Genomic DNA, 27,280 nt, shown 5'->3' on the forward strand with positions numbered 1-27,280 from the left:
AGAAAAAAATAATATTCTTGATTTAGAGAGGCTCTCTCTACTTCTTATCTCCTGTGTCTAAGTCTTTCTTATTTTTATTTGATTATTTATATTCCCTGACGAAGGGGATCCACCCAGTACTGGAGGACTTTTTAAATGCAGCTCAAACTAATACGTTTTCTGCTCAAGGGGAACAGAAAAAACAACTTTTCTTACAGAGGCATTTATCATATATTTCTTTATTTAGTGCACCAGATCCAGTGGGATTAGATTAGACTTTTATCTCTTCCAGAACAGTGTGGCCTTGATAATCAACCACTGAGCCATCTGCACAACAATGGCCTGCTCCCATTTTCATTTTTCTTGTTCAAAGTTCCCATCTCTGCAGATGCCTTTGTAAGCAGCAGAGGTAGGAGCTGGCGGAGAATATGGGCAGGTTGAGCTTGGCTTTGAATGTGTGGAGGTGGCCTCCTCTGTGCTTTCCCTTCTACTTCTTGTTTCCCATTCCACTCTCTTTCACGTTCTTGCCCAGAGTCACCTGGGATGATTCAGCCCTGTTCATGACACCCTGATTCGACGTGATTTGCTTAGCTACGGAAAGGAGGTTAGTCCTTGGCTCCAAAGACTGGACGGGTGAATACCGTGGTGGTGGTGTAGACTTGCTACTCTTGGAAGGGTTGTCTGCAACTGAACTGGTCTCTGGTGTCAGGGACACTATATTTATAGTTTCATATGGATTTTGAGATGAATCAACATCACTCTTATAACAAACAGTGTTGAAAGGGATGGCACAAAACACAAAATCCGAGGGCAGCAGCTTGAAGTTGTTGGCTGGCCGGGTAATCACAAACCTGTGGAACAAGCCAAAGATGAATTCTGAGCCTCTGCAGCTAGGACAGTAGAGCTCTAGGTAATGGCCCCAGAAAGAGAAGTTGTTTTGCCGGGCCAAAAGAGGAAATGTTTTGTTTTGCCATGCTTTGTTGGTTTCTGATTAATAGAAAATGTCCCTGGCAGGGTGCAATAAGAGAGGTCCCAGAGGTGGAATTATGGGGTTGGCTTCCTCCCTCGTCTCTGAACCCAACTGCCTCTCACCTTAGGCACGAGATGTCCCTCCTCTGGGCCTTGCTGTTCTCATTGTTGTAACTGGAGAGGGCTCAGACTGTGGCTTGGACTGGTTCTTAGCCAACAGCCTTTCTGACTCCAGGTTTATCTACTTTTAATAGACACTGCATCCATGCATTCAGCTGGCACAAAGCCATGCACCCACGCACTGAGCCAAGCTTCATCAAACCAGAACACGACGTACATTTCAGATGTTTCCGTTCTGGTTTAGGCCACCTACCCTAACCTAATGCTTGTGCCACCAACTTGCACACGGAATGTGGCCTGGCCAATGAAGGAAAGCATTTCCAAAACAAAGGAAACCCACAAAAGTTCTATTTAAAACTCTGACTGGTAAACAGATAATGGATGTCAGTGCTCTTAAAGAGCACCCGGGGCCTGGACCTGCATGGGGAGATGTAGTAAGGAAGCTTAGCACACTGCCGGGTACTGAGCAAGTCCTCCATGAGTGTGAACTAAGTGAGGGGGGACACCGGTGTTCCTGTGGGAGCGCGGGGACAGGATGACCGTGCAGGGCTCGCATCCCGCAGGCCTTCCCGCTGCCCCAGATGATCACCTCCTCTTCCCTAATGTGGATCTCAGGGCACCATTGACCTTCATCCATGCAATAATCTACCTACTCCTCTCTTTCCCACTGAGTCCTCTGAAACCCCAACTCTATTATAAAAAGGATCTACTAAAAAGATGACATATCCCATTTAAAACCAAACTATCATGTCCTTTCCTGAGGTCCTCTCTCAAGTATAAGCTGCATATTCTCCCAACTGCCACATTGCACAGGTTTTCTGGAGGTGTTTAGGGGAGAGGGTGGAGTTTGGGGGGCTGGTAGGGGCAGAGAGAGAGACACACACACACCAGCATCGTGTGTGCTTCCCAACACTGTTTCCGGAACATCACCCCTCCACCATGGTCTGAACAGTGAGTGCTGGGAGCCCATGTCACCCTCCTTCCTGATTCTTCAGTGTCATTTACTGTGCAGATCTTGGTTTGGACCTTCATGATTGTCCTGTCTCTGAACTGCACTCTCTCTCTTCCCCTCCTGCCCTTTACACGCATGTCCCCAATCTGATCTTCCCCTCAGCTGCCAGGATGATCCTTCTTTACACTGAAATCTGAACTTATCACCCCCATGATTTATATGTACAAAGCACAGTGGCTGGAAAAGCAGCACTCGGTCAATATCTACCCAGTGATTCCAGCAGAAAACAACTAAGTCTACGCTGGACAGAGGCTTTCAGCTTTAGAAAGTTGTACACATGCAAATAAGTTACAAAAGAGCCCTGATTTAAAATCTAGGCCTATGTTTCAATTTTCACTGGGGGCAGAGACTCCATTCTTCTTACATGGCCAATATTAATCAGACCCTAATCATTAGGGTTCCTCTTGTTTATACTCATTTTTCCTTATTCCTACATCACTATTTATTTCCCCTGAGCGCCAGACATCTCTCTCATGTTGAATAAAGCAGCTTTGATTCTTATGCTTGGATGGGTGGTGAGCACTTTCCAAACTAGCATACTCCCCTTTTGTGCTCCGGATTGAAGTCCTCCTCGTCTATCAAGCGGTATAAGCCAACACACAGGATTCCGTAAAGATCTAATGAGCCACAGAAGAGTTGTCCAAAGGTGTCTCTTGGCTGGGAAGAAAAGAGAAAAGCATGTCTGCTGGGCACTTTGATCAAGCAATGACAAGCACTTTCTGGGGTGTCATTTGCCTTTTCTGGCAGTAGCAGAAGTTTGGAAGCCCCGAAAGCCATTCCCTAACATCTTTATGGTGGCAGTGTCAGGTTGAGCCTCGAGTCCCAGGGACGGTTTTTATCACTCTGGCTCTTTCAAGAGTCTCTGGTGGGTGTGATGTGGCACGTTGTTGCGCTTGTTCTAATTCCTGTTGCAGTTTTGGTGACCATTGTAAATTAACACTGAGCAACAGGTTGGAAAATTCGGTTTTCAAGGTATATAAGGAGCTGAGATGTTAAGTGACTACCCGAGCATCATCCTCTGGGCCCACTCTATCACAGATCACGGTCCGGCACACTCATGTCCACCTTGCTCTGAGGCTGTGGCCAGCAGGGTCACTCTGAATGCCCCGCAGCCACACATGGGTTCGGCAAAGTCAAAAGCAAATAGTCTGTTCAGGTCTGTGATTCCTCAGGATAAAGAACAAAGTGAGGACAAGACATAGATGGAGAGAGGAAGAGAAGGGTGGGGAACTGGTCTCCCGTCCTCTCTGACACCCACAGAGGTTGCCAGGGGCAGCCCTCCCAAGCCAACTGGGGACGAGAAACCCAGGGCCACAGACAAGCAGAGGACCGGACCATAGGTTTGGAGTGCTGTTTGCATCTGGGATTCAAATACGTAGAACACAAGACTCGCCCTTTTGAGCAGCACATGTCAACTTGCCCTGGGCGCAGAGGCCTGGAAGAGCCTGCTCCCTGCAAAGGGGGTGCTGCCGACGTCTTCTGAACCCACAAAAGCTGTCCCCTTGTGAAAGCCTGCCCCTAACCCTAACACTGGACTCCTGCACGTGATGTCAATCAGAACGAAAGCAGAAGGCGCCACATTGACCAGTGGGTTACTCATTCCCAGGCTAGCCTCTGCTCAGGTTCCCAAATGCCAAAGGGCCCATTGGAATTTGTCAAAATCATTACCTTCTCCTTTGCCATAATCTGCTGTTTACCAGCTCTCTGGCTAATAAAACTCAGGCATTTTCTACTGGCTGGGACAGCCAGATTCTTAGACCCAAACGCAGACTCATCGTGCCTGATTTCAGGGGCTCTAATCAGATTTCTTTAGCATTTCCGGATCAGAGAGAGTGGGCAGACCTGAGGTCAGACTGCCTTGGATGGACCTCGGCTGACGCTGGCTGACGATGTGGCCTCGGGTACGTCCTTGCTCCTGTGGGCCTAAGCTTCCCGATCTGTTAGATGGAGTTAATAATAATGCCCACCACGTAAATCCTTGGATGGATTAGGTGAAAAAACTAAAGTAGACAGGCACAGAGAAAACACTTAGTAAACATTAGCTACTATAATTATTTTTAATACCCTTGTCAAGGTACAAAGTTATTGGGCCTCTCTGATGCTTCCTGCAAATTTAAGTTATTTATCTGGAAGATGGGGAGAATAACAACTGGTTTATACACTGCCCGGGAGTGTTGTAAAAACTAAATATAACACGGTGATGCACGGTGATTTGTAAAATGCTCTGTGAGTATGAAGCGTGTTACTTTTTGGTCATTATTATTATTTCTGGGCTACATGGGTCATCTATGAGCCCGAATAGTCTGGACCATTTTCAGAAACTCAGAGAGGTAAGGAAGGAGGAAGCTCTATGAAGATAGGAGGAGACTCACTTGAACATCGGATAAAATGGTCTGGCGCAAGGACAGGAGCCCCAGCTTACACCGAGCTCTCCCAGACAAGAATGTCGCGCAGCTGTCGGCCTCCCTGTGGAACTTCTTATCCAGATGGTGTTCCAGCTGGGAGCTTATCCCTCCTGTCACCAGCATCTGAAGTAATTCCAGGACGTGATAATTGTAGAAAGCCTGGAAAGCAAGCACAGGCCACGTGCAAAGTCAGGAGAGCCCACACGGGAACGGTGGAGGTGTGTCGACTTGGAGACGGAGTGAGCATCACTGTTTAAAATGGACCTGAAGGTACAGAGCAGTGTCTCTCATTATTGTCACCGAATCCAACCAGAAGTCGGTAGCTTGGGTAGGGTGCTAGGTTAGGCAAAGTGCAGAGAAAGCAAGACTGACCCCATTCCTGCTTCCCTGGAGGATACACTTTAGAAGAAAAAGAAAGTGGATCCTGACACTGACACCAACGATTTCACTCTTTCAAAAATGACCAGAGGAGTAAGTCAGACCACAGATACCCTAATAATCCTCAATATATATATTTAAAAAATATATATTTATTTAATCTGATTTCCTATAGATTTTCCTCCGGGGGGAACTACTGATAACATTGTCATCTATACTTGAGTCTCCTGGGTGTAAATCTACTTAAAATCCTTTTGATTGTGACCTACTTGAGAACAGCTACTGGCTTAGCTCTTATTAATGTGTGGATTTCCCAAAACTCTTATTGTGGACTTTAGAAATTGTAGGTGCTGAATCAATAAATGCATGGCGTTTTAGAATCTTTGGCATCAAAATGCACCCAGAGGAGGACATGTGGACCAACTTCTTATTTTGAAACAAGCTTGAGTCTGAATACTCCTAGTTATTTTCATAAATTCCCTTTCTCTGGGCTTCCAAACACATTGAGTGTAGACTAGGCATCAGTATTCATGTAAATGTCATCCTATTATATTACTCATTGGGTGTTTCTTCGAATCTATTGAATATAATAATTTTTAATTTCCCACCTTTTGTCTTATCTAAATTAGACTTTGCTACACTAGAAATGAGAATTTCTATTTTTGTATATTACCTACAGAAAAAGCAACCACTTTGTTTTTATACTAAATAATGGTATGAATTCAATTGTTATTGTTCTAGAAATTTTGTCATTCATTTTCTCTACTCCCAAGTTCAGGGGTTTGTCTTCCAAAGCCTAGATTATTATTGTAGGGACCTCTTTATTATTAATAGTTTTCCTGCCTTGATTTTCTTTTCATCTGCAATCCATTGTTTGCAATGCTTCCGTTGTTTGTGATTCTCCAGAAACACAAATCAGATCACTCTGTGCATATCCTCAGACTCTGCGTATCCCGCTGTAAAACCAGGCCCGGACTCCTCACTGAGACCTTCAAATCCTTCATGATCCGAAACAACCTCCCTTTCCAGGCCATCTCCCCCATCAACTGTTCCCTCTGGCGCACACCAATCTGTGTAGCTGCCCAAGGTCTCCTGATGCCTTTGCTTTTGACCATCTGGTTCACCTCCCATCACTTGGTGACTCTTTCCTGGGCCTCTGCATCAGAATGAAGCTCTTCTTTCTGTGTGATCCCATGGCCACTGGCTTTTCATCTGTTTCATTCTTTTGTACTTTATAGTTGTGTGTATGAAACAGACCTGAGTGTGTATCTCGGACTGCCACATCTTAGTCCAGTTCCTGTGGGAAAGTCACGTATTTATTTTTTTTAGCAATAGTTCTATAATCTTTAAAGTGGACATGATAATGCCCACCTTCTAGCATTGTTTACAGTGTTGAATGAGATGGGGGCAAACACTACTACATTCTTCTTTTTTTATCATCGGCTCTGATGTGTCTGGATCATCTGGAGTGATATTGACAAGTGCAGATTTCTGGGATCCCGGATCTCCTGGATCAGAATTTGTGGGCAGCAGTGGGAATCAGAATTTAAAGAGCCACGCCGAGTGGTCCTGACCCTGATGGTCCTTAGATCAGACTGAACAACACTTCCTTGAAATGCTGTGCGCCTTCAGAAGATAGACTTTGTCAACTTAACAGTCATGTCCTTGGTCGTGCATTGAACAAGGCAGGTGTTTGGAAGCTTTAGGGATATTGACTACAATAGGCGCTGTTTTTAGCAAATAAACAAATATTGCTAGTAAAACAGAGGTGATTGGGACAAGTTGACCTAAGGAAAAAATATAATCTATATGGATTAAGAGAAAATGTAATAAAATAAGTTCTATAATATTTTCCAGATTGAAAGATGACTTCACCCTCGTCTCCAGACTGAAAGAGTCCCTGGAGTGATGGTTCCCTCCTTGCAGTTCTCTGCTACATCCCACCACCACCCAGGGGGGATTGTGGAATCAGGTTCCTGACATCCAGCGGGGAGAGGAGGATCAAATCCAGCTTGAGCCACAATCCGTTTAAGGACATGTGGTCATAGTGTAGAGTGATCAAACACAATACTATTAGAATAATTCCCCACTGATTAAAGAAAAGGTGTAAATTCCAGGGTGATCCTGGTGTGGGTGGCTCTAGGGAAACATGCTTTACATATTTAACTACAAGAGGCTTAGCTTTTGAATATACCATTTCTTCAGTTTTGACATCAAAAGGATTGCAGTTCTATATTGAGGAACATAATGGGATTTATATGTCAGCCTTAGTCTGTGAACTCGTCTCCTATTCTCATGATTTGGGTTCTCTGGGTTTGACCTTTCTCAACCTCTTTCTTTCTTTCCTTTTTCTTTTCTTTTTTCCCCACTCTCTTCCCTCTCTGCCTTCCTTCCTTCCTTTCTCCCTCTCTCCTGCCCTCCTCTCTTTTTTCTTTCTCAAGAAAATCTGTAAGTCTAAATGCACTTGAAATATTTTCAGACTTCTAAACTTAGAAAGTATTTTTAATATCAGAATATTTACCAGAGCTTGGACTTCCAATGTTAGGGAATGTTGCAGCCCAACGTGTTTTACCTTTTAGCTGCAATGAATCTTGAGGTCTCTCTCATAACCTAGAATATTACCTAATGGTATAGACCCTAGCCTCTTGCTGCTTTTTCTTCTGAGAACCCCAAAAGGCCCTACGATGAAATGTTGTCTGGGAAATACTTCTAATTCAGAGTGAGGCTATATGGCAGGAAAACTGCAACTAACAAGCTGAGTGACCTTGAGAATGTCATGTCACTTCTGTGGGCCTCAATTTCCTTATAAGTAAAGGAAAATGCTCCCCAAGTTCAAGTCTAGCTCTGAAAGTCTCTTGCTGTAAATGCATATAGGAGTCGTGCCTATGGGCCCGACTTCCTCAACGTATTTTAATTTTTACAGCATTGAGCTGCTAGAGGATGAAAAGCGAATCTGAATTACCCCTTATAGGCATATTTCTTCAGCTGGAGCAGGAGTTTATGGCAGCATACCAGGGGTACTAGAAGCCATTCTAATGTCAACTGTATCAGGAGATATGGAAGGAAAACCCATTATTTTACACTGAAAACAATATAGATCTATCAGGGAATAAAATTTTTAAAATTGCATGAAAAATTTAAAACAAAACCTCAGTATTTCTTAGTGGGGAAGGAAGTGGGAGCAGCTTTCCGTTCAGCTTTCTGAGTAAAGGTGGGAAGGACGAGTAGTAATATTATTAATAGGTTGGAAATACAGTTCACAGGGGTTGGAGTCGAGACTGGTGTTCTCACCTGTTTTGGAAACTGTTGAAGTGTGAGCCTCCTTTTTCCCGAGGGAGTCCGTTCTGAATGCACCTGTTGTTGGCCTTGACCTTCTGTAGAGAGTGGGCATTGGGAAAGAGAAATTCTGTGTCTATTTATAACCTCTGGGTAGCAACGGGACACAGATCTCTTGGTGCATGAAGGTTGCGGGTTGGAAGAGCCAAGCCTAGAAAGATGGTCTTCGGGAGCGAAATTGGAAACCTGCCTTGGAATAGAGGAGAACAGACTTCTGTCTATGTTCTCTCTCTCTGTTGGTCATATATTCTCACCTCAAGGAAGTGGTTTCCAAAATCTTCTTAACAATCAAATGTCACATGGGCAGCTCCAAGATGATACGGAAGCTCTGATCAGGGGAGAAGGGTGGATGGGCCAGGTGGGGTGGAGACATGCTTGTCACTCCCCCCTCTATCTGTCTCCCCAGAAACCTGCCCTTCCCCCAGCACTGTCAGAAATAGATTCCTTTAAGCCAAACTGGAAAATCACTGCATTGAAAAGATGCTCATAATCACAGAAACCGATTTCTAGAGGGACAGTTGATGGTGGTAGTGAGGTTTGACTCTTGGATCACACAAATTTGGGTCTGAAAACCAACTTTCTAATCATGCAAGTGATGTGACGTTAAGCAGATTATTTACCCTGCTAAGCCTCAGTGTTTGACGGGAGAATTAAACAAGGTAATGTGGGTAATGTGCTTAGTGAAGACCTTGGCACAAGGTAAGTGCTTGAGAGATGTTGCTACTCTTCCTAGGACAGATATTGCTGTTATCATTATCTCAACAACAAAGTTTATCAAAGTAAGTTGCCCAGAGGCCTGTGCTGGGTTTGACCTGGGGAGGAGAACTGTGGTCATCAGTGATTTCTGCCATGGGGGTCTGTTAGGGGATGATGGCCACGGGGCCCACTGCTGCCATCCTAACTTTATGGGGAGCCCAGAGTCGTTGCCTTCCTGCTGACTCTCAGCAAGGAGATGCTCCAGTGTACACGGAGGATAAACGGAGTGTCTGAGAACATGTTCCAGAGCTGCCCTAGTGAGGAATGTTCTCTTCCTCGTTGAGGCTACTTCTCTGTGACCAGGTGGCAAGGTCGGGAGTCCAGCTGAGATCAAATGGCACGCAGAAGAGAGGGCACAAGGAGTTGGAGGCTCAGGCTTGACCCTTGGGTTCTTGCTTTCTGAGTGGACGTCATGATAGGACATCACAGCAGCCCTTAGATGGGCAAATGGAACCAGTAGCACCAGGCCCAGAGGGGAGGAAACGAGAGTGTGAAGCATTCGCTGATGATCTTCGATGGTCTAGTTCAGCTCATCTCTTAAGTAGAACTAATATTCGCTCATGTTGCTGAGCCGTACTTCATTAAAGACTCAAACGCCGGGGCAAAGGCTGCTAGGTGAGACCTAGAGGTCCAAACCGGAACCCTTAACACAAAGGATGCCTCCTACCCAAGTGCCCTGTCACCACCACCACCCCAGATTCAGATGGCCAAGTGCCAGTCCCCAGTAAAGCACTTCCCGTAATTCTTAAGGATAAGGCAATGGTCCAAGGTAGGTTGTGACCTCATGTGACTACCCCCCGAGTCAGGCCACGCTGTGTGGCTTTTTCTCTCTCCCACAGACTTCGCCATGGGGACTCAGAAAAGAGCCCTGAGATTTTATGTGGCTCATTTTGTTTGATGCGATATCTGAAGGCAGCCTGGGAAGGATCTGGCTGCTCAGACCGCGCGGGGCCAGCGCCATGCTCACTTGGTGCGTGACGGGAGGCGTCACCGGGCTCAGGTACCAACACCTGGTCCGGGACTCATGACCAAGCCGTGTTCCCTATGCCGGCCTGTGTTGTGTGTTCATTGTTCTTCTTTCCACTCTTCCAGCCCTGCTGCATCCATCCTGCCCTTCCGACTAGCTATAAATAGAATCTGTGGCCTTGTTCCTGCCTGTGTGGGCCGGTTTAATTAAGTCTCAAGTTTAATTTAAGGCATGAAGCTTCCTTCCCTCTGAGACTCTCCAAAGAGAACTAGGGCCTTAAACCCATCTAAATATATTCTGCAGACAGGTCAAGTTCATCAGAAGTCACCTTCTGCCTGACACTCCAGGCATTAATTCCAGGCAAGTTAATTGACATACTGGTGACAGACAGTGATAGAGCACTTTCTGTGACAGAGCCACCTTCGCAGAAAAGTGAGCTGACTTGACTTCTTCTGAGGTGTCCCTGTCTGGCTCAGTTAAGGTTGGATGCTGCTGCTTAACCCTTTAGGAACCTTGTAGTCTACCAACTTGTTGAATGGAAAACTGTCACTGAAGTAGTGTTCTCTGTCTGAGAGCTCTGTGGGGTTTATGAGATCCCCCGCCACGGCTTAGAGAGGCAGAATCAACAGGAATAAAATCCCCTCGGTACCAAACAGCATTGGTGCCACCAGGGAGATGCATGTGTCCAGCCACGCTCCCCTAAATGTGCGAGCCATGTGTGCGGCACCCCTGCGGCTCAGGAGGGGTGCCTCTCTGCATGGAGTTCCAGAGGTCAGCAAGGCCACCAACGTGTGCTCAGGGCCTTGTGCATTTAAGCACCTGCAGGTTGGCATCCAGCCACATTGCAATCCTTCCCTTGAAAATCTGTGTGGGAAGGGTCTGCGAGGTGGTGGGTTACATGGCGTGCCATCGGAGGAGTTCTTGCAGCCATTCACAAATGGCTACACAGAGATTCCGTGGGTCTCAGTCGATTTCAAATTCGCTGAACACCCTGGGGGTGCTCCTGCCTCACTGCCTCTGCCCGGAGTGTTTCTCCCCCAAGGCTGTGATGCCCTGTAGGTGTGGCCTCCTCTCCTCCAGAGCCAGGCTCACCTGCCACCTTCTCAGGGCTGCCTTCCCTGGCAACGCTGCTGCAACCTGCAACCATTTCCCCAAACCCTGCATTTCCCGTCGCACGAGTCCTTAGCCCTTGTAGCCGGCATCCCTCTGTTATTTACCGTGTGTTTGCCCCTCCTCCACTAGGGCAAGCTCCATGCAGGTGGAAACGTCTGTCTCATCACTGCTATACTTTCAGCACCTGGAACAGTGCCCTGCACAGAGTAGGTGTTCAATAGGCATTTGTATGACTAATTAATTCTACTTAGGGGAATTCTGCAGCGGGAGCAAGAGGTCTGCTTAGTAGCTAAAGAGGTGCTGAAAGCTAAAGAACAACCGTAGTCAAAAATGCCCCCCATGGGAGGAGCAATGTGGAGGGATATTTGACTTAGCTCTAAACAAAGCTCGCACCACCAAAGGCCAGAGCTTTTTTGCCGAAATCCCTGCGTCCCTTTATGGCCAATTTCCACGTGAGCTGCTGGGGAGAGTTTAGAGAAAAGAGAAAGCAGTATCTCCTGAGCTCTGACATTGAGGGGCCTGGGCTCCTGAGATGCGCTTGAAGCCGAGAGGCTGGCACTCTCTGCTCCCGACAGCAGGTGTCCCGGCTCCAAGGCCTCAAGTTTTCAATCTTGAAAATGAGAGGCCAGGCTTGGTGGCTCACGCCCGTAATCCTAGCACTCTGGGAGGCTGAGGCGGGTGGATCGCTCGAGGTCAGGAGTTTGAGACCAGCCTGAGCGAGACCCCGTCTCTACTAAAAATAGAAAGAAATTATCTGGACAACTAAAAATATATATAGAAAAAATTAGCTGGGCATGGTGGCACATGCCTGTAGTCCCAGCTACTCGGGAGGCTGAGGCAGGAGGATTGCTTGAGCCCAGGAGTTTGAGGTTGCTGTGAGCTAGGCTGACGCCACGGCACTCTAGCCCTGGCAACAGAGCGAGACTCTGTCTCAAAAAAAAAAAAAAAAAAAAGAAAATGAGAAAATTTTGCTTTTGTCACCAGGTAGTTGTGAGAAAAGATGAAATAATGTATGTGAATGAGTTTTCTTGGAAACTCAAAGAGAACTTACAATTGTGAGGTGGTATCTACTTGGCCCTCTCCCACCCACTCGCTCCTCTGCGAGGGGCTTTGGGCGTGGGAGATCCGTGGCTCAGCTGTCCTTACCGTGGCCAGGAGGGAATCTAAGAAGCTGCCAGAAAAGACGGCGCCTGTGGAAAAGGAAGTGCTGAGATGCAGGTCTGTCCCTGGCAGGGAGCCTTCCACTCCACCAAGCTGCTCGATAAAGTGGATGTTGTAAGGATTCTCTGCAAGGCAATGGAGGCATAGAGGGAAGGCAAGGAGACAAGGTCAAGAACACAAGAACAGCTGTCCAAGGCAGGTCAAAGGGTGAGCACTTGACCAAAGAATCTGACACCTACTTAGAAGTCTCTGGGATCTACTCGTACTTCAGCACATGTTTTTTCTTTCCAAATATCTTCCTCCCCTAAAGCCATGTATCCCTGTTGGGTACCTTCTCCATCAAGGGGACATTCCTGTAGGATGGGCTCAGTTTCTCCAGAAAATTGTCCTGATTGTCACACTTACAGAATTTATCTTTCAAACCAGGACACTTTGGGGAGTAAAAGGGGGTCTCTCAATAATTGCACTGGACCAATGGGCATACATAGGAAGGTATGGCCACCCCAGCTATAGTCTTTTCTCATAATACTATGTTGTAGATGACTTGGCATTTAATTGGGTTCCCAGAGTTATCTGAGCCCAAAATGCCTTAGAGCAGAGGCTCCCAGGATTAATGTGCATATGAATCAGCTGGGGATCTTTTCACACTGCAGACTCTGATTCACTCGGTGCAGGGTGGGGATTGAGAGTCATGCTCCCAGATGCTGGCCATGCTGCTGATTCATGGACCACACTTCGGGTAGGAAGGGCCTAGGGAATCATCCTAATTGGGGCCAGTACAAATTATCCATTTGCATGTCTATGCTGGCTCCAGGTGACATCTCAGACCGCTGTAGGCAGCCTCCAGCAGTGAAGGGACCCAGTCTTTGTGGGGCTTGAGAGCAGAGCCACTGGCTGCCTTTGGTCTTGGACTCTTGCCTCAAAATATTTGTTTCAAAACAGCACTGGAAGATAGAGACAATATCTCCCCCTAGAGCAAAGGGAAGGCATGCTTACTGCCTGTTACAGAAGATTCTGGTTTCCTAAGGACAGATTCCTGTCCTACAAAACAATCCACTATGGGTACATGTGTCACCTGGTCCTCTTCATGTCACCATGTGGGAAGCAGGGCATGGGCAACCAGCTCAGCCTGGCCACTGTTACTGCTTTGAATAATAACTGTTTGTTTTGTCTCTGACCCAGGGGGCCTTGTGTCTTCTGCCAGTATCCATGAGGTGGTGGCAGGGGAACTTGGTCTGCAGTAGGATGACATCTTAAACCCTTCACAATCCTTAACATTACAGTTCTTGATATTATCGATCAAAACAGATGAACTGGACATACAGCTCAGAACACATTCCTTACTAAGACTGGATTATTCCCTAATTCCTTACATTATTCCTTAGTGGGTTTCAGGGAAGTGACATAGTGGTGGTGTTAATGAATCATTTGCTTCCGAGAACAGCATCATTTTTATAAAAAATGAGCAAGGTATGACTAACATCAACCCCCATGTCCTGTGTGCTCCTGCTTTCCTCCCCTTGGATTGCCAGCCCTCAACCCACACACACACACACACACACACACACACTCCACGAGCCTTGTCCCAATCTTGCTGTGTCACCCTAAACCGGCAGCCTCAGCTTTGCTAGTCATTTTCCTGCGGACCCTGTCCATGCTATAGCACAGCGCTGGCATCGGGCCTGCAGCTCCTATGTCAACAAAACCCTTTCCAGCCAGGCAAAGAACAAGAAACTGAGTGCACTGGCAGCTGACTCATTAGGCTCATTTGACAAGGGCAGCCTGGTGCCAGAGAGTCCTTAGTTGCACAAAGCCCATAAGCCTTTGGAGAGTGACTAGATGCTCCTCTGGGCCAGTGAGAAGCTGGCTGATTTCCTCCCAACCACCCCAACTTAGAATCTTCTTCAAATTAATGCATTTAGTGCATCCAGGCAGCTCTCCATATTTGCAGGTTTTGCATCCAAGGATTCAACCAACTACGGATGGTAACATGCAGTCATGGAAGATCTACTACACTGTGTCATTTTATATTAGGGACTCGGGCATCAGAGCATTTTGGTATCCATGGTCCTGGAACCAAGCCCTGTGGATGTGGAGGGCCAACTGCACACACCTTGGGAGTTAGAGATGGTTCAAAGGGGGAGAAAAAGATAAATAAAAAGTGCAGCCAACAGTTTCCAGGTGGGTACGGTTCCCCACCACTGCACGGTCCTCCCAGCTCACATGGTGGAGAGACCTGCTGATTCCTCTCTAAGTCCCCGTTTCATTTATATGGCTAGGAGATCTGTTCATCTAGTTTGGCATAAGTCACACTGGCTTAGATATTCTTAATCATAAAATGCCCATTCAGCATTTTGCTGTTGTATGGAATCAGGTCAAATCACACCTAGGACCAGCTCTAGAGATCATCTCTGAGCTGGCTCAATCTGCATTAAAGGCATCACTTTCCTCTTCTTTGGTTCTTTCTCCTTTGCTCTTCAGAAATTCTCGTTAGCAAATCCTAGTGTGTCCCCTGGTGCCCCACCAACGCCACCCCCCGCCCTGCCAGTGCACATGAGCACCCTTCTCTGGCCCCCTTCCCCTGCCTTCTGCTCCTAGAGCTCCTCATGTTGTGGAGTTTCAGAAATGCTCATTTTCCATAAGGCGTAGGTGAGAGATGATAGCATATTCTGTTATTTCTTCAAAGGGTTTTTTCTATTTTCGGAAAGCATCACTCAGGGCTGGGAATAAGAGGACGCAAGGGAGATACCTGAGACACGAAAGTCAAGGACCCCAAGAGTGAGCACCTCCTCAAAGTCTGCACCCTGCATGCCTCGCCTGCTGTAACTCTGGCCCTAGCCCTGGTGTCACTACGGGAGAGGAAGGTGTCTGACCTAAAGTCCCGTGACAGGGCAGTTAAGTCAGTACAGGAAGACCCTTTCTAGCTGTCTTCAAATCCATGTCCCCTGCAAGTCAGACTGAGCCAGTTCCTGGTCCCCCTCTGTCTCCGGGTAACTGGAAGAGCAGCGAAGGTGCGTGATATTCCTGCACCCTGACACCCAGACGTAACAGGCTTGGCTAGATGATGTCACTAGTTGAGTAAAAGCCAAGGGTAACATCCAGCCAAGCACTTCGAGTTCCTGGGGCCCCATTCTGGTTCTTCAGTCCTTTGACTGTGGTTTCGAAAAAGAACCTTGGGACATCAGTTATGCATCACAAAAATTTCTCTGTTGAATTTTGCCCTTAAAACACAACTTACTCAGTTCAGTGAGGATGGGGACTCTTTGGTTGTTTTCTTTTCCATAAGCTCCACCTAAGTAATTTGACATATCCTCTGTAGACACAGACAAAAACAAAGAAGACAAGAGATGATAAATGCAAGCCAAATGGCTTATAAAACTTGATAAGAATGTAGAACATCATGCAACTTGGTGCTTTAACTTAGGAACGTTACTCTCCTGTCCAAATCCCAAATCTATTTCTATATTTAGAAAAGTATATATTAATTGTGTGTCCTAAGCATCTCCTTTTGAAGAGTAGCGAGTGTGTGTGTGTGTGTGTGTGTGTGTGTGTGTGTGTGTGTGTTACTTTCCAAATGACGCTTCATATAAAGTACAAAAACAGCAAAGCTCTGCAAGTTGTTGCTTATTGCTGTCATAACTAAGATATGATTATTCTCCAGTGGATCATGGTTCAGTCAGGCAGGGCCTCAAAACACATCCAATTTGCTTGTAGAACTTTCAGGAAAGTGCGAATAAATTGGTGGTGCTGCTCCATGAGTGCTTTTGGAAACACTGCAACTGGCTCCTGGCCCCTGGAGCCATCTGCCTCTCTGAGATCCTCTCTGGGCTGAGACGCTGCTCTTGTCTTCTGTCTTCTCAGCAGGATGGGCTGCTGTCCCTTCTGGTTAGCCTGCCTCCACTGGGAATGCCTCTGGGTTTCTTAAAGACAGGGATGGAATGTCACTTGGGGCCCTTGACCTCTGTGCCCAGTGTCTAGACAAATGTTCCTCCTGTCCTAGGAGAGAAGGCACTGTGTTGACCCCCGTGAGCCTCGACTCTAGCACAAAGCTGGAGCACGGGGCCAGCCTGAAACACAGCTTTGCCTTGCAGAGAACTAGGAAGAGTTTCAAAAAGAAGCATGATGCTAGATTTTTGGTTTCCAAGTTAAACTAAAAATGTAAAGAAAGAAAAGGGATGACAGAAATGGGAAGATAGGGTGCAGTTAAAAAAGTCCCCAGAATTATCTCATCATAAATTATGCTTTAAAGCTATTGGCTACTTCTCATGAACTTTTCTGAGGATGTTATGCAACAGGGAAAACAATACTGTGAACGTTCAGGGTCTACTGGTCTACCCGTAATTAAGATTCCCTGTTGCTTTGGAAGAGGGTGAGATCTCTGGCGGGTCCTTTGTTTACTGACCTAAGGTAGTTGGTTGGGGAGGGGTGGGATGTGAAATGAATGTAGGTGAATGAAGTGGGTAAGGGCTCCCTGAAAAATACATGAGCCACTTAGGCGGAGACAGGGAAAGAGAGGAAATGCAAAGTTATTTGTTTCCAGAGGGGATGCTACGTACTGCAATATTTAACACCTCTTCCAACTCCCTGAGACATATTCAGTAAAAGAGCCAAGTCTTGTTAATGCAGAGTAGAGCTCAATGTTTCTGATATTCAGCAAATTTATGAGTCATGGATATAGGATAAAAGCTGAAGCTCCATATGCCATTATGGGGAAATACTCCTTTGACTCCTACTTTCTGATTCCCTTGCTAGCAAAGGGCTTGGAATATCTGACTTTTAGAGTCAAATGTTACAACTGGGGACAGATACATTCACATCAGCTGAAGCGACTGCATAAAATATCTGCTTCTGATGCCCGCTGAAGGGTGGAGACAGAATTTCTGCCTTAACTCCGTCTCTTCGCAGAGCAACGGTTAATTTGAATGTGTCAGATCATAGCCTGGGTACATTTTTCTAATGTCAATATTTTTGCTACCTAATGGTACACAGTATTATACCTGAAGTCTTGCAGGCTGGCAGGGTGCTATTACAAAAGATTGCTTAATTGTAGATTACTACCGTACATTTAAATTTCAGTAGCATATTAAGTTGTCAGGCTTAATTACCGTTATATGTTTAGATTATGCCACAGATTATTTAGTTCAGTACCTAGGTTTGCCAACCTTGTTCTCTTTGTGGTGTGACAGGGCAGTAATTACAGCATTACTGAAAAGCCTGAAATTTCACATGCAGATGTCCAGGGGGCCTGGCGTTCTCACCGTTCCTTCGGGGAGTCCTCACTCTGCTGTCTCCCCGTCACCCTTGACGTCCAATGGTGAATCTCTGTATGGAACAGCCCCGGTGGTCCTCGCTTGATTTCATATGGAAGTTTTCATGGCTGTGAAGCAGTGGAAAAGCCCACTGAGCCCACAGAGGGCAGATCAGATATGCCAGGGCAAGTTTGCCAATCCTCATTGGGTGGTGCTATCCTGTGCATTGCATTGTAAGACGTTTAGAAGCATCTCTGATTTCTACCCACCAGATGCTGATGGCATGCCCCAGTTGTGACAGCCAAAACTGTCTCCAGCCATTTTCAAGTGACTTCAGGGGGCAAAATCGCCCCTGGTTTAGAACCACTGACCTAGAGAAAGGGAAAGAAAACTGCCCATCGGCTGGTCTTATTTGAGTGTTTAGTGTGGAAGATCTTTTCTACCTCCTGGTAGAATTTCACAATCATTTATGCTTTCAATTATTGGAGGTATTCCCGGTTCCACCTCTTATGTATGGTGCAAGAGAAGTATTAATATGAAATGGGAAGAACGATTAAGGTGCCAAACAGGCTTATCTGAGGAGTGGGAATGTCTATATACAAACTCCAGATAGATTCCTATGATTCTAGAGTGACTGGTAAAGTTTCTGGGTAATGGTCCTTTGCTATGCATATGTCACCTCGAAATATGCTCAAAATGTGGTATTACGGATGCCATAGTGCCAGATAAGCAGACTTGATGATCTTTATTAGGCAGATTGGTAGAGCCTGTCTGGACTTACAGTTCCCATCACACAAATGGGTATGATCCCACCCCTACAGAGAATGGCACAAGACCTACACAGCACATTCTTCTCTTAACTTTTCACCTTTAGGGAAAGCACCCACTTCTTTTCATGACAATTCAAATACTTTGAAATTCCTTCCTTTTCTGTTCCCCTTTTCCAAGGCTTTTCCTCTGGCTCCTCTACTTCCTTCTACCAAACTACTCAGCTGCCCCTTTAAGGGCAACCTTCTAGCCAGTAACAGAGTACCTGACACATCACACAAAATCAATATATTTTTGTTGAGTGAATGAATAAATGAAAATGTGAAAATTGCTAGATAAAAAGGAAATTGGAATGAGAATTGTAGGTTTATATCTTTCTAGCCTATATGGGAGGCGTGATGTAAAAAAATAACAACAGGAAGGTCGACTCACCCAGACCATCAACTAGATGGCTTATGGTGTCGTCAGTTTGTCCCAGGCTTATAGTGCAGGTGCACATTCATTTGTACACGGATGACACTCCCTTTAAAATGAATACTTCTCTATCCAATTATAGAGAGTTAGATGCACACGCATGCACATATACACACACGTGTGTGTGAATCAAGGAGTGAGTCTAATTGCTAAGCTCAGGATTCATGCAGCAGAACACAATGGCACTTGCTCATCAGAGGCAAGGCTCAAACCTCCTTAGCTGGCTTTTCATGGCCCTTTGTTATTCATGAGGTGCTTTGTTATTAGTTCAGTTTTGCAAAACACCCTAAAACCCCTGGTTGTGTAGTGAGAGCGTGTCTATTACCTGGCTCAGGTCACCCACCAAAGATTAGATTATTCCTTTATACCTTTGTCCCCATAGCCTTATATTTTCCCACATTGCAACAGTGCCTAAGAATCAGAGTGAGTTCTTTAGGCCTCCCAATTTGACTCATGAATATTTTTAGCCACAGCCATTATCACGGAAAGCCTCTTGATGCCTGATGCCTTTGATATCTGACCTCTCCAAGTGCCATGCGAAGTAGAATAGCTGTGGTCAGCAACTGTGTGGCCTGAGAATTGAGTACCTGATCTTGACACAGAGGATTAAACATCCCCAAGGGAAATGGCTGGACCCAGGGGATCCCAATCACAGTTTACTTTTATTTCTTGATTTGAAGGTCTGTTTTACATAAAGAAAATTCTTTAGTGATAGTACTTTCATTTTAGGTTGAGTAGATGGTAGTCAAATTTTTTTGAGATAGACTAATATATAAGCCTTTTCACATTTTGGAGGAGAAAGAACTTTGCAATTTTGCAGTGGGATTAACCATAGGCAATTTTGGGTACAGTGAAATATATGGCAGCTCCTTGGGAGTTCAGCTCACTAGCTCATTTGCTTCAATTCAGTAGGTATTTGTTAAGTATCTCCTAAGTGACAGTAATTGTACCAGGCACTGAGAGGACTACAAAGGAGAAAAGACATGATCCTTGTTCTGAAGGGATCCTCACTTCTCTCTCACCATCGTTTTTTCCAATCTGAAGTTGATGGAAGTTAATTTTTAAATGTCTAGAAGTTGGAAGAGACTTTATTCTCCTAAAATTTATATACTGAAAGCATCTTGAAAAGGAAAAGGGAATTATAGTTCATTATCTCAACCACAAGATCTAATGAGAATTGAATAGTAATACCTCTATTAATTATAATAATATACCAATTGCTACATTCACTGATATGTGATTAATAATAAAAATAATAGCACTTACAATTCTGTGATTTTTTCCTAAAATGAGAGAACAATGTTATGTGCATTCTACTTAAAAGGTAGATTTTTTTTCCCTTGACTTAGAATTCCAGAGGACCAAACTGTAGGCTATTCCTATCATAGAATTCTTAGAGTTGGAAGGGATCTTGCAGGGCATCTGGCCCACCTCTGTAACTGAAGTACTTCCAAGGGGAGTTCTCTTTCCTTATTCCACTCTTCCTACCCTCTTTCTGCTGGGGATGTTGCTCTCACCTGCCACTGAAGGTGACGGGGCAGGGTAGCCAGTGTGCAGTGATCTAATGTTGAGGGTGGCCATGATGGTCTCTGTGTCTACCAGAGTCTGGCTGCTTGATGCCTTGGGTGGGGAGGATAAGACAACGCACATGGAACATTCTTCTATGTTGACTGCGTGGAGGTCTCCAGCATAGAGTGCAGATCCCTAATGAGAGAAAAACAGATAGAGGAGAGACTTATCACATGGAGGGATTTGGTCTCATGACTCATGGTGTGGCTTTTTGTGGGTGATGCGATTTAAATCTATTAGATGACTCAAGTGGAAGAAGAGAAACAGAGTCAGGGTAACAGCGGTGAGGAACAAATTCAGAGAAGGGAGAGATGGATCTAAAGGCAAAATTGGCATCCTCACAATCTTGCTAGCTAGTAGTTGGCCCTACATGTACTCTCCAGATTAACCAGCAGAGTGGCAGTTACTTCTCTCTTTGTGGAGAAATAGGGATGGATCCGGTCCCACCTTTAGGCAGCTTAGAGGCCACTACTGGTAATTCCTAACATTAGCTAGATCTGGAGATTCTGGTCATTTTCTTTTCTTCCTTTCTATGACTGAAGCAAGAGGAATGGCTCAGGGCACTATATAGTGGCTTTTGTAAAAGAAGCAAATGCAATTTGCTCCTTGAGACAATTATTTTTCAAGTTTGAAAAATATTCCTTATATATTGCCAGCATTGTTCCATGAAAATTCAAATGGTTTGGTGCATTTCACAGTGCACACAATGGGCTTTTCATGCAGGAAAATGGCATAGAGTGGGATGAAGACCTACCAAAGTTTAGGGAAGATATAATTGCAACTGCAATGCCACATCTGCATAATTCCATTTCTCAAAAAGGTAAGCCAAATTCTTCCTCTTTGGCTGGACATGGTGGCTGATGCCTGTAACCCCAGCACTTTGGGAGGCCAAAGTGGGAGGATTGATTGAACCCTAGAGTTTGAAACCAGCCTGGGCAACATAGTAAGACCCCATCTCTAAAAAAAAAATTAGCCAGGTATGGTGGTGTACACCTGTAGTCCCATCTCCTTGGAAGGCTGAGGTGGGAGGATCACTTGAGCCCAGGAGTTTGAGGCTGCAATGAGCTATGGTCATGCCATGGCACTTCAGCCTGGGCAAAAGAGCAAGCCCTTGTCTCTTATAAAAAAAATTCTTCCTCTTCATACATCTATCAGGGACCATCTGACATTATGTGATCCATATAAGATGTCTCCAGGAAAGATGAAAAAAGTTATAGCACACAGGCCGGTCACTATTAGCTTAAGTTTTGCTATTAAATTAAAATCAGACTCAGAAATGCAGGGAAACTCTTATTTGTATGAAGACATGGTGTTTGAGCATACTCAAGTCACACAATGTCTGCATTTAAATGTTAGTTTTGCCACTTACCTGCTGTGTAATCTTGGTCAAATTGCTTACTCTTTTAGTGCTTAAAGTTCACCATGTTTAATATCTTCCCCGTAAGATTATTTTGATGATTAAATAAGTTGATATATGTAAAAATATTTAGAACAGTTAGTTTCTGGTACCCAGTAAGCACTATATAATTGAAAGCTATTAGTAGTAGTAGTGTTAATTCTAGTACTAATACAATTATTTATCATTATAAATATTCACTATCCACTTATGTGATACTTACAGGTAGAATGTATACATGGGGAAAGTTCCGGAGAAATCGCCATTCTCTTTGCAAGTAATCCAGAGACCCAATGAACACAATGTCCTTCAGCTCCTGCCGGGTGTAGTTGCTGGTTCTCAAGGGCATTACAAAGTTACGAAGCCCCAGCAGGGTTGAATGGGCATCTCCAAATACACATGCTACAATGTGATTCCGAAATCCATGTGTTGACTTGTCAGTTCGTTTCTAAAGATAAGCATTCCAGAGTCTGGTCATTTTGATACATAAGATGAGAGTCTCTCAAAGTGAGCTCCCTCTCCTTATCCTCATCCCAACTCTTCTAGGTATATCCACAGCAGTACTTTCATAAGCTTAATAGAATTTCACAAACTGCTTATAAAAATTGAAATTATGCATAAATTGTACAATTATATCTTTTATATTTTTGTGGAGTTCCTTCTTATTTTACTTTATTTTTTGTAGGTATCTATTAGCCTGGAATGCATCAATTAAAGCTTAGATCAGCATCATTCCTCAGGATGTAAAATCATGGGACCAAATGGGGAAAAGATCTCTTGATTTTTATCATATGTTGTTAGCCTTATATGTGCTATAGTAAGATTTGGTTAAAATCTGAGACATTTTAAAGTCCATTGCTAAAGTTATGTCATCTAGTGAGCCCTGAAAATTATATCAAGTTGTACGACATGTCGCAGTATTCAGATGTTTTTCATATATTGGTTTGAACCATATGAATTTACCTTTTTATGGGTCAAAAATGGTTAAGTATTGGCAATTTCATATGGTTAAACCTAATACATTGAAATGATTCCATCAATAGACTCTTTCCTGAGTCAAGGAATTCATCATGCAAAGTGCACAAAAGAAATAGGAAGGTTAGGCCGGGCACAGTGGCTCACGCCTGTAATCCTAGCACTCTGGGAGGCCGAGGAGGGAGGATCGCTTGAGCTCAGGAGTTCGAGACCAGCCTGAGCAAGAGCGAGACCCCATCTCTACTAAAAATAGAAAGAAATTATCTGGCCAACTAAAATATATATATATAGAAAAAATTAGCCAGGCATGGTGGCGCATGTCTGTAGTCCCAGCTACTCAGGAGGCTGAGGCAGTAGGATCATTTAAGCCCAGGAGTTTGAGGTTGTTATGAGCTAGGCTGACGCCACGGCACTCACTCTAGTCCGGGCAACAAAGCGAGACTCTGCCTCAACAAAAAAAAAAAAAAAAAAAAAAGAAAGAAAGAAATAGGAAGGTTATAGACATTCCATTTGATCCCAAACATTTAAATTTATATAATACTTTTATCAGTATTGCCAATTGTTAACATCTCTCCCAAATTTTTAAATTGAAAACAAAATAATATATGTGACATATATTTAGATTAGGTTTTCTACACATTCATAAAGACTCAAACAATCAATGGAACTTTAAGAAAATGATATTCTTATAGGAAACTTATTTTAACCCTATGTCTGGTTTATTTCAGGGAATGGGCTAGTGTCTCCTCTTATGACATTGGGGCCCAATAGAAAAAGTACTGAACTTGGAATCACAAAACACGATTCTGTATTCTGATTCTATTGTTAGATATACGACTGAGCAAATTACTCAACACCTCTGATCCTCAATTTCTCTAAAATGATTAAAATCAAAAGGTTAATTTTGTTTTGAAAACTAAGTATGTATTGAAAGTATATGTTACTTGACTCATTGACAATTGTTCAATTACTATTAATCAAATCTGGATCTTATTAAATTTCTAGATTTTCAAAGGAAGACGCTTAGAAGTAAAGTATATGTATTTAAATTTAAGCATGGGGATGTTCTATATTCCTAGACACAAAAAGACTCAAAATATTTCAAATGGATATATCATTCTTCCTGTACCAGTCCTTTGCTGGGTTAAATGACATATTCTATGGAACAGAAATTGGAAAAATATCTAACAGGATAAATAAGTATCATCTGACATCTTGACAATTCAAGTTTACCAAGTTAGCATATACTGGGAAATACTGTACTGTCCTCTCTGTCTAAGGGGGAATCTCCCCATGAGGGAAATAAAGCTATGTGTCTGGAGAGCCTTCCGAGAGAGGGATATGAATCTTAACCAAATCTATTAAATAATTGTCTCTTGCTAATCCAATTAGTTTTAACTTGAGTAATGAAGCCTCTAACGGTATTTAATGGAACAAGCCTGAAGTCCAACAATTGCTCTTCTGAGTAGAACTAAACAATTAGAAACAAGATATGTGGCAGAGACCATTAATAGGCACAGCTAGGGAGGAAATTTCTCCAAGAAACAGTGGCACAAAACTGTCTCCCAATTCAGAAAGATGGTGGCTATTGGGGGAAGAGGAGCATGTGCCATTTGCTCAAAGTAACTTAAATTGACCGCTTCCACTTAACCCTCCCGCAAACAAAACCGAGTTTTCACGTTTTCACAAAACCAATTTTGCAACCTGGACATTTCTCTCCTAGGGACATACGTTTCAAAATCCTTAGCTTTTCTAAAACTAGAAGGCATTCTAAACTTAACAAAAGACTCAGTGGGTGTTCTGAACTATATCCCATATCAAGTGTCATAAGGGAAATATCTAAATGCAATCGAATAAAACATCTGCTATTTCCATTCCTCGATCATGGATGTCTCACTTTGCCACCAAATTCCCAACCTTTCTAAAGATCTGCCTCCCACTGAAAACATGTTTGGCTTCCTGCTCAACGGATGTTTATTTTGCATAGTTTAGAATCAGACATAATTGCCAAAATGGTGAGTTTCAGCAACCCTTATAGTCTTCAGTTATGATAGCTCTGACAGTTTTGTGCTTCTGATCAAATGATCGATCATGCGTTTACAAAAAATTGGAACACATTCTGTCAGGACACTGGCACTAAGCCACAAGGATGTTGTGTGTGCGTGTGTGTATGTCTGTGTCTCGCAGAAAAAAAAAAATGAACTAAACTACTTTCGGAAAGCAAGACAAGATATATATAATTGTCAATTAGTAATAAATGAAAGATTATATAGGGCTCATATAGCATGCAAGCAATCATTTTATTAGTTAAATTTATCAGCTACTGCTTGTAAGGTAAACCCCTGAGATTATGCTTGAGTTTCCAGCTTCTGAAAAGAAGAGTAAATGTAGGTCCAGAAAGCAGGTGGCAGAGCCTGGATTAGGATACAAGGCTTTTTATATCTTAGTTGCTGGCACTTCTGTGATCTAAGCTGGTTTGTCTTCTCGAGATGACTCACAGGGACAGGACTGTAATATCTGCAAGGATTCACCAAGGTTGTATGGGCTGGGGGGAGGAGGACATTTAGGGGGCACATTTGTGGCTAATGTGCTAAATGTTAAGTATAACCAGCTCTAAGAGAAAACACTGTACAAAATCCAAATTTCAAAACCAATAAATTAGGAAACTACTTATTTTCTTTGGAACAAAGAAAAAACTGCAGAGTCTTTGTAAACAGGAAGTTTCCCTGGTGCATTTAAATTAATTAGATTTACTAGCAAAACAGCAAATCTTCAGGAGAACATTTTTCTGAATAACTGAGTCAGCTAAATTGTTAAAGGAGGGAGGGAATAGTTGAAGATATAATTGTTTTAAATCCCAGCATGTTATCCACACACACTTTGTCATTGCCACACGTGTTACCCTGTTATTCACATGGCTGGTGAGGTCTGTGGGTTGTTTTTTTCCTAAACTCACAGTTTACAACGAGAAGTGACAGGTGCTTATGACTAACAGAAGAACATCATTCACCCTAAGAGATGCCTTATCTTATTTGAGATTTCACCCAAGATCACCTACCAGAACCACCTTGTCCAAAGGGGTCGATCTGCACCAGTGAAACATGCCACTGCTATCGAGCGGGTCACTGTCTTGATTATAGAGAAAAGTCCTAAACAGGGAGAGTGGAGAGTTAGTCTGAGAACAATTTGGGGCTCCGCGGTAACAAAGCCAAGATATAAAACTCATTATAGCCTTGAGCCTAAAGTGGATAATAACATAATGAGAATGATCTCAGGTCTGCGAAACTGCAGAATAAATGTCCACGTCTGAAGAGTGCCAGGGGCTGAATGAGCAGACTATGTCATAGCTGAAATATACCAAGCACTTTGGGCAAAAACCACATCGGGGTGTCTTCTTTACCTCCGATTATATGTACCTTGAAGGTAGTTATCTCTGCTCTTAATTTTGCTGTTATCATGATGCTATTATTGCTTGGCAGAAATCGTAAGCAGTGTTTAGGGCACCCAAATATAGCATTTAAAAGGCTGTGAGAGATTTAATTATGGGTGGAATCTCCCTCTTTAGCCTATTTTCCTCCTTCCTCCTTTACACATCTTTTTCCTTATGGGTGTCTGTGGAAACATCCTTATTAATTGAATGCATTCTCCATTCTTTACAGCTTCTATCACTGATGTGCATTTTCCCAGACTTTGCTCTGATCTTGATCTAAGTCTTGGCAAAACCCTCTGTGTGATCACCCCACACTGCAGTCAGGCATAACGCTCGGTTTGTAATATATTCAATCACTGAAAGGGTTAGATGAGCTTTTGAAAAATCCCGCTCACATCCTAAGGAATGCATATTTGCTTGTTAGAGAACAGAGGCAATCCTTCTATAACAGAATCACAGAAAGTTTAGGGTCAGAGAGGCCTGCGTAAGCCAGGAGAATCTAGGCTTAGACTGCAGAAACGGCCCCCAAATCCCAGAGGCCTGACACCACACAGGCTATTTCTCACCCACACGATATATTTCACTCGGGTGAAAAAGTGCCTCTGCCTCCCACAGCCGCTCAGGGCCTTAGGGGGGTCAGAGGCTCTACTGTCTTATGGCTTCAACATCTGGAACAGGCATCCTTCAGCCATTAGGCAGAGGAAGAGAAAGGAACTGCCTTGGCCCATAGTGACACATGTCGCACATCCTTGGCCAGAACTAGTCACCTGTCTCCTGCTACCTTTAAGGGGGCTGGGGAATGTGGGAAGAAATTGAAATATTTGGTGAGCATTTCTGTCTCTGCTAGAGACTTTAAAAACTACCCTCCCTTATTTTATGGATAAAAGTCAAAGATCTAAGAAACTATAAAGCTAGCACTTGAATATATTGCTGAGGTTGAGGTGACAAGTGCTCACACCACCCGCTCTTGGTTCCTTCTGCAGCGTAGGGACAGGTAGATGGGGCCATGTGACTGGCTCTGTCCAGTGAAACATGAGAAGTCCCCCTGCCTTTGGCCTCTTCTGGCTCTCTCCTAACCAACTTAGGGATGACCAGCCTGGGTCCACAAGCGGTTGTGGGCAGCAGAGTGGCCCCTGCCTGCTTGATCCCTGTTGGACATGACCCGTGTCAGACATGTCCTGTGAACAATAAATAAACATTTGTGTTGCTGAGCCACTGAGATT

The 27,280-nt window shown here is 44.1% G+C and overlaps 1 protein-coding gene across 1 annotated transcript in view; it reads right to left on the reverse strand.

Moving 5' to 3' along the window:
* Positions 1–395: 395 nt before the first annotated feature.
* Positions 396–27,280, reverse strand: part of KCNU1 (potassium calcium-activated channel subfamily U member 1) — a 121,857-nt gene continuing 94,972 nt past the window's right edge. The window contains 8 exon segments of the mRNA XM_045535376.1: positions 396–830; positions 2,613–2,737; positions 4,453–4,644; positions 12,182–12,321; positions 15,435–15,509; positions 20,205–20,391; positions 21,876–22,100; positions 25,686–25,776. Of these exon segments, the coding sequence (XP_045391332.1) occupies positions 467–830; positions 2,613–2,737; positions 4,453–4,644; positions 12,182–12,321; positions 15,435–15,509; positions 20,205–20,391; positions 21,876–22,100; positions 25,686–25,776 (1,399 nt within the window). The 3' untranslated portion in view covers positions 396–466.

Source organism: Lemur catta, chromosome 22 (assembly GCF_020740605.2).
Source record: "Lemur catta isolate mLemCat1 chromosome 22, mLemCat1.pri, whole genome shotgun sequence".
Lineage (NCBI taxonomy): Eukaryota > Metazoa > Chordata > Mammalia > Primates > Lemuridae > Lemur > Lemur catta.